This window comes from Pollicipes pollicipes, unplaced genomic scaffold (assembly GCF_011947565.3).
Source record: "Pollicipes pollicipes isolate AB1234 unplaced genomic scaffold, Ppol_2.1 Scaffold_6052;HRSCAF=7182_pilon_pilon_pilon, whole genome shotgun sequence".
Taxonomy (NCBI): Eukaryota; Metazoa; Arthropoda; class Thecostraca; order Pollicipedomorpha; family Pollicipedidae; genus Pollicipes; species Pollicipes pollicipes.
In genome coordinates, this window is record NW_023596805.1 from 15,217,416 (window position 1) to 15,228,144 (window position 10,729).

At 49.1% G+C, this 10,729-nt stretch overlaps 1 protein-coding gene across 1 annotated transcript; it reads right to left on the reverse strand.

The window, feature by feature from the left end:
* Positions 1-3,377: 3,377 nt before the first annotated feature.
* On the reverse strand, positions 3,378-4,746 carry eIF3i (eukaryotic translation initiation factor 3 subunit i). The gene has a single exon (XM_037228398.1). The coding sequence runs from the start codon at positions 4,611-4,613 to the stop codon at positions 3,633-3,635; it is 981 nt and encodes a 326-aa protein (XP_037084293.1). The 5' UTR covers positions 4,614-4,746; the 3' UTR covers positions 3,378-3,632.
* Between the last annotated feature and the right edge of the window lie 5,983 nt (positions 4,747-10,729).

Sequence of the window (10,729 nt, forward strand, 5' to 3'; positions counted from 1 at the left end):
CCCCGAAACGATCGGTAGTGTCACAGCAACGCAACGGCAATCAAAGCAAGGGCAACGCGAAGGGCTCTAGCGGCGATCAGATTAACACGGCCAATGGATACATAGGGCGCGGGCAACAGTGTAAGACCTCTGGACAGCGTAAGGAGCCCTAAAATTTCCTCCAGTCAACGCCTTTTCAATCAGCGAAGAATTAGCCTCGTTTGATTATGAACTCATCATTTTCGCTTGCAAACGTTCTCGGTCGTCTGTAAGCCCACATCGTCCAATTTTGTTACTTTTTTTGTCAGAATAATGCGACCGTTTGGCCGGTTACGGGCCCCTTCGGAGCCTATGGGTACCCCCGTCATGGTCCATGAAGCATGGTCCCGTGCCTCCCCTCCCCCTTCCCTTCTGTATCCGCCACCGGCCGGAACATATTGATAGATGGGACCCGCCAAGAACATAGGGCCGTTCATTCAAATAAAAAAATAGCCAAGATACACCAAAGAGGGCCCCGGAATGATCGTGTGTGCCCGAACAGGTTAACGAATTGAGCCCCCAACAAGTGCGTAGGACCCTCTATTCCAGTAAGAAATACTCACGACACAATGTGGGGGGCCCCCCGGAACGATCGAGTGTGCCCGAGCAAGTTCACCTATAGGGCCCACGTCAAGGGCGTAGGACTTTCCCTTCAAATGGGACGTACCCAAGACCCAACATAGAGGGTCCCCAACTAATCGAGTGTGCCAGAGCAGGTTGACAGATAGGGCTCAAGAGCGTAGGGCCCTCCAGTCAACTTGAAAGCACCTAAGACCCAATGTAGGTAGCCCCGAACGACCGAATGTGCCCGAACAGCTTATCAGAAGGGGCCAAAAGGAGCGTGGGGTCCCCCATTCCAACAATAAGTGCCCAAAACCCGGTTAGAGATGGAGTGTATCCGAGGAGGTTATCAGATCGCCTCGATAAGAGTTAGGGCCCTAAATTCAAACACCAAGGCCCAATGTGCGGGGCTTCTGAGCAATCCAGTGTGGCCGAAGAGGCGGACAGATGGGGCCCCGACGAGAATGTGGGGCCAAAAGCAAGTGACAGTGAATTGCAAACGCCTTAGACCAATATGGAACGCCTATGAGCGTATGTGCGATTGTGTCGGAAGGTTAACCGAGACAAACGCAAAGGGCACCTGACCAACCCAAAATACCCAGCAGGTTAACATATGGGCCTCGGCTATAGCGTACAGATTCATTCTGCCGAATGGAAAGAATGGGTGAAAGGCTCCTGATTGACAAGAGCGCTCCGGCACGCTTTAAACAAGAACCCAGCAACAGCGCAGGGCTTTCCGCGAAAATGCAAAGACATCAAGGGCAACGTTGAAGGCTCCTTAACGATCGAAAAGACCCTGCAAGGAGGCATATAGGTACCCCGGAAATAGCAAAGAGCCCCTGGCGAGCGTAATGAAGCTTAAAATTCTCCAATACCAACTTTTTCAATCATTGAATGCTTTTTGTACTCCCGTGGGCCCTTTATATTCATTTGCGACTGTTCTCGTCACTTGAAAATCCAAAGACGTCCAATTTCGTCCCGTTTTGTGTTAAAAAACCGCACCTATGCTGTCGGCTATAAGTCCCTTTGGGTTCCACGGGGGGCCATGGCCCCGTGGCCCGCTTTGGATCCGCCCCCGCGTGTACCGTTGCAGACATACGTACGCGTAGAAAAAGTGCATATGACAGTTATTCGCAGGATAAAGTCGCACGCCTAATGTTCGTTTGGATAAAAAAACAATACGAAGTTTGTGACAGCAAAAGTTATTGATGACAAAAGTACGCAGGGATGAAGACCGCATGGAACATGTTCGTTAGGAAACGTTTGTAAGAAAAATGCTTGTATGCGCGGAAGCTTCTGCGCAAAAAGGTTGTAAGCACCGATGTTTATTTGTATTCTCTCGGGTGGGCCAATGGCCCCCCAAGTTTAATTTGCCCCCCCCCCTCCCTTTCTGGCTCATCCAACCTTCCTGGGGCCTAAGCACAAGCTGAACATGGCAAGTGAACGCTCAGAATTATAGAAATTTGAAACGCTTCTAATAATTGTCTTACAGGTAAAGGGAACAAAAAAAAAAGAGAACCGCGATGTGAGTTTCAACTGAGCGCAGCAAACGGTCCGTGTCAAGCATTGGGGGCTCTGCGTTTGTACCATGTTTACTGTAACATTTAATCTTTGCATGGCTTAATTGCACAATGTATGTGTCTTGTTGACCCTAGTATAGTTTTGGATTAGTGCCTGAGTGTTTGGCATTAGTCAGCGACATATCAAGATATTTAGACCAGAACAAGCTGCGTTATACGCTACATTCTGCCACGGCGTATAATTGGAGAACTAACACGTGCTCGAGTGGGGGTTAACTTGACGACTTCTAAGATTTTTACGGAATAATTTCATTCCAAACGGCGCGGCGTAGCCCCATCAATCTTTGCATAGCTGTAGACGATTGAAAAAGGGACCTTTTGGTATGAAAATAGATGCCTTACCTTATGGCGGGCAGGGGTGTAGTTTCCTTTTAATCAGGGGACTTAAAGGCCTTGGAGTACAGCACGCAGGCTTATCAGACAAGGTACAATTGTTGACAGGGCAGGGCTGGTAGAGTGCAGTATGTATACTTATCACACAAGGTGCAGCTGTTGACAGGGCAGGGATGGTGGAGTACAGAATGTAGGCTTATCAGACAAAGTACAGCTGCTGACAGGGGCTGGTGGAGTACAGTATGCAGGCTCATCAGACATAGTGCAGCTGCTGACAGGGTAGGGCTGGTGGAGAACAGTACGTAGACTTATCAGACAGGTACAGCTGTTCTCTCACTCAATCCTGACTTGAGCGTGCCGGTGAAACTGGCTCTAATCCCGTCAAAATATTGGCATGTTGGCATGGGAGCAGTTGAAAAAACATGACCCTGTTGCTGCACTAACAATGTCCACACAAGGTTTGATGCCACAGCCTGCCTTTCATAAAACCATTCAGTCTGGATGACCTATAAGATATAAAACCTGTTTCAGTTCACTTTTGTGACCATCTGCTCACCAAGCCTGACAAATCTTGATGTGCTCACTGCCTGCGTGACAGTACTTTAGATGTACTGACTGACAAACAAGTGATCATAGAACAAAGATGTGGTAAGAATGGAAACACCAGCTGTGCAATGCTAACATGCCCATTGGCATCAAACTGTACAGGCCATCACAACGCAGCGACAGAAAACACCTGAAAAATGTCACTATGAACCATGTCTAGCTGTGCTATCTACATGTGACAGAGCATACAAATACAGCATGCATCACCTGTCTACAGTTGCTTCACTGGCCAACACTGTATTCTCACAATGTCAGTTGAAGTTGTCAGTGAAACACAACTTCATTTTAACATCGGTGTATTTGCACTTGACAGCAAAATGATCCATGGCCATGGCCCCAACCAAAAGAGCACAGTGAAATATTTCAATGATTGAAATATGTAGTTCTAGCAATCACCATAAAAGTTTAATTGTAGCAATGATCCATGGCACAGGTTGAAAACCAGCTGAAAGGGGGCATGGAATTGGTGGGCATAACATGGATCAGAAACAAGCTGCTTCTATACACCATTAATAAAAAACCTAGTGTGAAGCACTAGTAATCAAACCTAAAGTCAAAGTATGTTGGGTCAAACTCCTGCACCCGAATGTAGCCATCCTCTCCACCAGAAACAAAGCTCTTGCCATCTGGATGGAATCCCAAGGAGTTGATGGGTCCAAAGTGACCCTTCACACGGCCAAACTCCTCTTCGAAGATCAGGTGGTAGAAACGTGCTTCAAACTTGCCCTGCCGTGATGATGTTGTGGTCACATCCATAGCATCCTGACCACCTCCCAGGACAATGTGGTCTCTGATGGGGCTGATGGCAGCACTGTTCACAGGTCTTTCTGTCTTGAAGGTCTTCAGGGGTTCCAGCGTGGCCATATCAAAGAGTTTGCTTGTGTGGTCCTTTGATGCAGTGATGAACATGGTGCCATCCTGATTCAGCTGCATGTCATTGATGGCACCACTATGCTCATGAGCCATAGTCATTTTCATGCCAGTCTTCAGTTCCCACTGCACAACTTCACCTGTGTCATGCCCAGTGATGATGTATTCATCCAAAGGTCCCCAGAGCATGGACGTGACTTTAGGGCCCACGGCCACTGGGATCTTCATGACTGGCTCTGCAGAATTGAACCCATCCACTGTACGGCTGTCTGCCACAAAGATCTCACATGGATTTCTCATAGCTTTGTCTGTAGAGTAACAGATCATGTTGCTACTGTAACTGAATGCGGCTGTTCGGACAGCAGATTTGCACTCTACCGAACCCAGCTGTTTGCCTGTTTCACAGTCCCACAAACGAATGGTGTTGTCCGCGGCCCCTGACACAAATTTTGTGGTGTCCCAGTTGACGTCAATACACCACACTGTTCCATTGTGTCCATCAAACGTACCAAGGCGCTCTCCATTTATCGACCACCATACGTTTGGGGTGCTATCCTTCGACGACGAAAACAGGAGATCTCCATCGCGGTTATACTTCACTTGCGTGATAGAGCGCTCGTGGCCGTGGAGCATAAGCGGCTTCATAGTTGCGTTGTCTTCGCAATAGTATGGGTACCACAAATTCACCGTAACCCCACTCTTCACCCCACCACGCCACAAAACACCGCGCGTGAACCGGATGACGCGTAGTCGGGGAGCCTTCCTGCGTGTTGTCCTGTTGCGCCATAACCGTCACAAGATGGTGCAACAGGGAATCAAGGAAGTGAAAACTTGCTGGAACACGAGCAAGGAACAAGGCAATCAAATCATGCCTTCGTCACCGACGTTTGATGACGCCTTATATTTTCCTTCTTCAATATTTCCGTGTTTTGGTCGTAAACTCCAAGACAACCCGTGGCTGGTGCTTTTTTTGCATTTGACACTTTGACTAACGCCTGGGGTCCCTTTCCAAGATTGCTTTGGGGAGGAGGGCTGAGCCGATAAGTGTGATTCAACCTATCCCTAAAACCCGGTTTCGGCTTAGAGTTCCTGCACCTCAATTTGCGTCCCCGATGATAAAATAATTGTTCAAAGAAATACTTTCTGCGCAGGAGAGGCTTTCCACTGCAAAATCATATGAAGCTGCATTTTTGCGGGATGTTCAGAATAATGTTTAATATCGCGAGATTTTAAGATATTACGAGATTAGGAAACCATAGGTATACCATTACAGAAAACGAGGGCCGACCTGCACACCACGCAAAACGACAGTTTTATGTAAAACGGCCCTGGCCTGACGCGTACGGGGTCTGTTGAAAAATGTTGCAGCGCGCTAACACGATAAAACTATACACACACACGCAACACACACACACACACACACACACACATATATATATATATATATATATATATATATATATATATATATATATATATATATATATTATATATATATGTGTGGTGTGTGTGTGTGGTGGTTTGCGGAACCAGGGTTTCGTCAAGGGGGGGGGCACGCAACATTGTGGGGCCCACTGGAGCTTGGGGCCCCTCAAAAGAATATATATATATTATACTATAATATATATATATCTATATATATATATATATATATATTATATATATTATGACTTTTGAGGAGCCCCAACTCCAGTATGTATACACACACAATGTATATTTATATATATAATTTAATTATAGTATATATATATATAGATACTAGATATAAGATATAGATAAATAGATAGATAGATAGATAGATAGATAGGTAGGTAGGATAGTAGGTAGATGATAGGTAGGAAGCCCATCTTACTGTGCACAGCCCTATACAGCATAGGCGTGCTACGCATGCATACACATAGGGCTCATTCATTCTCTACAGACTATTTTAAAAACTGTGATTTTGAGGTTAAGTGTATCGGAAAAACAGGCAAAATAAACTTGAGTTGGCCGCTAACAACCATCAAAACCACACATGAACTTGATTCCTAGCTTATGTATTTACAGCCAGAGGGCTGGGCGATATAATCAGCTGATGGCTGGTGACTAGTGCAGAATGTTTCCTTTGTAATAAATGAGTACAACATGTTGAGACAAAATGTCAACATGTCAACAACATGTCAACAAAACATGTTGAGAACATGATGCACTAGTATAATAAGTGTCACATGCTTAACAGCCCATGGAAATGACACATACGACGTTGGCGACATGTAAAATTGCTTTTGGTAATCGCGCATAATAATTCATCGGCGCATATTGGACTACTGCTCTAAGGCGAAGGCACCAAGTCCAATAGGGACGGAGCCTGAGCGATCATGGGTGTCGCAGGAGGCCGCAAAGTGGCTCCTGTCAACAAGTATAGGGTCCTCAGGACAAACAAGAAGAACCCAAGACCAACATGGTGGGCCCCTAAACAACCGGCAGTGCCCCGGCAGGCTGACATATAAAACCCCGGCCATAGCATAGGACCCTCCGAGCAAAGTACATTGTGCCAGACTGTACATTAATACCCCTGTGCGATCAGGAATTCACGGACAGGTTAATAACACGAGCCTCGATAGGAGTGAAAAGTCCTCCGCAAATGAGACCAAAGGGAGAGGGCCTTCGATCTAAGTAGAGAGCCCCTGATCATCGTATATCTCCGTGCCTTACCTTATGAGAGCCCTAGCAACAGCACCAACCCTTCGAGCAAGTGGAAAAAACTCGAGACTTATATGAAGAGCCCCTTAGCAGCTTAGTGTACCCTGGCATATGGGGCACACGGAAAGGGTGTAGAGCCTTTCGGGCGACTGGGAAAAATCCGCGGAGGAAAACCTGATCGATCAACAGTGCTCAGGCATATAGGCAGATACGTTCCAATAGCACATTGGGCCCTACGACAAGATGCAAAGAGATCAAGGGCGACGTGGAAAGCCCCTTAGCGATCAGACTGCCCAGGCAAGTGGACATATGGGGCCAGGCAACCAACAACGTAATACCTCTAGACAGTGTAATGAGCTCCAAAATCTCCCTCAAACAACAAGTTCTCAATCAGCGAAGTCTGGACTTCGTTTGCTTTTGAACCCTTTACTTTTGCTAACAAGGGTTTTTGGTCGTCTGCATGCCCAAAGGCATCCAATTTTGTTGTGTTTTGTTGTAAGAAAACTGCACCCGTCCGGCCGGTTATGGGCTTCTTCGGAGCCTTCAGGTCCCCTCGGCATGGTCAATGGGGCATGGTCCCGTGCCTCCCTACCCTCTGCATCCGCCATGGGCCCGAGCAGCTGATTAGATGGGGCCCGCCAAGAACATGGCCCATCCATTCAAATAAGAACTACTCCGACGCAATGTGTAGGACTCTGAACGATCGAGTGCGCCGAAACAGGTTAACATATAGGGCCCCCGTCAAGAGCGTGGGGCCCTCCACTGAAATAGGAAGTACCCAAGACCCAATGTAAAGGGCCCTCGAATAATCGAGTGAGTCCGAGCAGGTTAACCAATAGGGTTCCCAGCAAGAGCGCAGGGCCCTCCATTCGAATGGGAAGTGCTGAAGACCCCATCTAAATGACCCCAGAATGATGGAATGTGCCCGAGTAGCGTATCAGAAGTGAGCCGACAAAGCATAAAGCCTTCCATTGAAAGAAGAAGTACCCATAACCCAGTGCAGAGGGCACCCGAAAGATGGAGTATCCCCGAGCAGATCATCAGGTGGCCCAGACAGGAGTGTAGGGCCCTAAATTCAAATACCAAGACCCAATATATAGGGCCCCCGAACAACCCACTTTGGCCGAAGCGGCGAACAGTAGGGGCCCTCGACGAGTGCGTAGGGCCGTGCATTCAGATAGGAAGCACTTAAGACACAATGTGGAGGGTTCCCGGATATTCGAGTGTGCCCGAGCAGGTTAACGGATGGGGCCCCGGCAAGCGTATAGGGCCTTCCGTTCATACCCACGACACGAGGTAGAGGGCCCCGAGTAGTCGAGTGCGCCAGAGCAGGTGAATAGATAGGGCTCTGAAAAAAGCGGAGGGAGTTCAGAAAGGAAGTACCCAAAACCAGATGTATATGTCCCCCACAATCGAATGGGCCCCAACATCTTATTAGGAGGGGCCCCGCCAGGAGTGCAAGGCCCTCCATTCAAATAAGAAGTATCCAAAACCTGGTGTGGAGGGCCCCCTAAAGATGGAGTGTACCCGAACAGGTTATCAGATGACCCCGATAGGAGCAGAGGGCCGTGAGTGCAAACACCAGGATACCAATGTGCAAGGAGGGGCCCCGCCAGGAGGGGCCCCGCCAGGAGTGCAAGGCCCTCCATTCAAATAAGAAGTATCCAAAACCTGGTGTGGAGGGCCCCCTAAAGATGGAGTGTACCCGAACAGGTTATCAGATGACCCGATAGGAGCAGAGGGCCGTGAGTGCAAACACCAGGAACCAATGTGCAGCCCCCCCCCCCCCCCCGGACAATCCAGTGTGGCCGAGAAGGCAAATAGAGGGACCCCGACAAGTGTGTAGGGTCCCATTCAAATAGCATGTGTCCAAGGCCCAATGTAGAGGGCCTCCGATCGAACGAATGTGCCCGAGCAGGATATCAGATAGGCCCCCATAAGAGCGTAGGGCCCCTCATTCAGTAAAGAAGCGCCCGAGACCCAGTGTGAAAGGTCCCCAAACGACTGAGTGTGCCCAAGCAGGCCATCAGATGAGCCCCCGACAAACGTGCAGGGCCTTAAGCAAGTGAGGGAGGGTTGGAAACGCCCTGGACCAATGTAGAGGGCCCATGAGCATATCGCAAGTGTGTCGGTAGGTTAACCGAGACCCATGTAAGGGCCCTCTGAGCAACCGAGAATACCCCGGCAGGCTACGATATAGGACCCCGGCTATAGCTCACAGAGCCTTTCTGCCGAATGGAAAGAACACGTGGAAGGATCCGTGATTGACAAGAGTGCCCCGACACGCTAACAGGAAGGGCCCCAACAACAGCGCAGGGCCTTCCGAACAAATGCAAAGAAATGAAGGCAACGTGGAATACTCCTTAGCGATCGAAATGATCCGGCAAGTGGGCATATAGTTCCCCCAGACACAGCATGGGGCCCCTAGACAATGTAATGGGGCTTGAAATTTCCAGTTCACAACTTTTCCAATCATTTAAGAATTTTTCTGACGTTTCATAGGCCCTTCACGTTTGCTTACAACTGTTCATGGTTGCCTGGAAGTCCAGAGAAACCCAGTTTTGTTGCGTTTTGTGTTTTTAAAAAACTGCCCCTGTTCGGCCGGCTACGGGCCCCCTCTGAGCCAATGGCCCCTTCGGGACCCAAGGGGGGTCATGACCCGGTGCCCCCTCTGGATCCACCTGTGTTTATATGCATACATTTAAGCAGCCCTGGGCCTCTGAGCTTGCACCACCTTCACGTCGATCATTGGAAGGGCAGACTAGTCAAAGACTGACCACCGAACGAGTCCCAAGTGTCCGTCTTGAAGAAACGTGACCAGCGTTTTGACGTGTGTTGAAAGTTGATATAGCCAAGGAAGGTCTTGAATCTTGGTGTTTCGGGCGGTGATCAGAATAGCAAGAGGCAGTGGATAAACGCCATCAGAGCAACATCGTTTGCGTTGAGAAGCCTACGCTTTGAATCTGTGCTCATTTTCAGATTTCACGTGTTTTGATTTTTTCGTTTTTTCACGTGTTTCGGCAGTGTCACGGCAGGGACCACTGTCGCTGATTGTGTTTTGCCATGCAGTTGGCAGCCGAATACTACCACACTTCACGGTTGTGTGACACATATGCTTGCCACTTGTTCAGTCGCAGTAGCCTGGGTTGGATGCCGTCCTGCGGCTGGCGCCGGCCAGCTCGCTAGCGACGCCCGAGTTTGATGGGAATACGGGCCGAGGCTGTGGGAGCCGGACCGCGGAGAGTGTTTGTGCGTGTGGGGTTTGTGCGTTTACTTTGTTCCTGTAATAAAGCAATTACGGACCGAGCAAAGTGGCGACGAGGATGGGATGGAGTTCGGTGCAGTACACTAAATTTCCAGCTTAGTATGCCTAATTATTTGCTTAGTTGCTTTGGCTTAAACGCCGACACCGTCGCCGCCATTTTTTGAAGCACGTGCCGCCCTGAATAATCATAGCTGCTGCCGCACTGGCCTTTGCTAAACTTGAAATGGCGCAATTGCATGGTTTACCAACGTCACCGTCTGATGAGGGTGGCCGAGCATTCGTACGATGGCTTCCGGGCTGCGAATTTTATATGATTGCGGTGGAAATCGCTCCGAGACCCCGGAAGGTGCACCGATTCTCACGCTGTTAGGACCGGAAGTCCAAGAACTCGCCAGGGCATTGCCAGATGCACCGGAGCAGCTCCGGATGAGTATAGCGAATTGATGGCTAAGCTGACGGCACACTTTGATGCGAAAGTTGATCCCACTTACGAATGAGCCCAGCTCTCGGAAGGAAAGCCGGAGAAAGATTTGGGATTTTCGCGTCCCGTCTGCGAATCCAAGCTGACCGCCGCCAGTACTCTGCCGAGCGACGTGATGCAGTCGTGCTCGAGTGAGCGGTGACTCATTGCGATGGACAGGAGGCTCGAGAAGGAATTCTCTCGGAGACCGACGGTTGCCTTGAACGACTCCCTGGAAATAGCGAAACAGGAGGAACAAGTTCGCGCCCAGGTGGACATTCTAAATTCCACTGTCTCCTCGGCAATTCGTCCGAGGCGGATGTTACCTGCTGGCGCATCGTCGGGCCACATCAG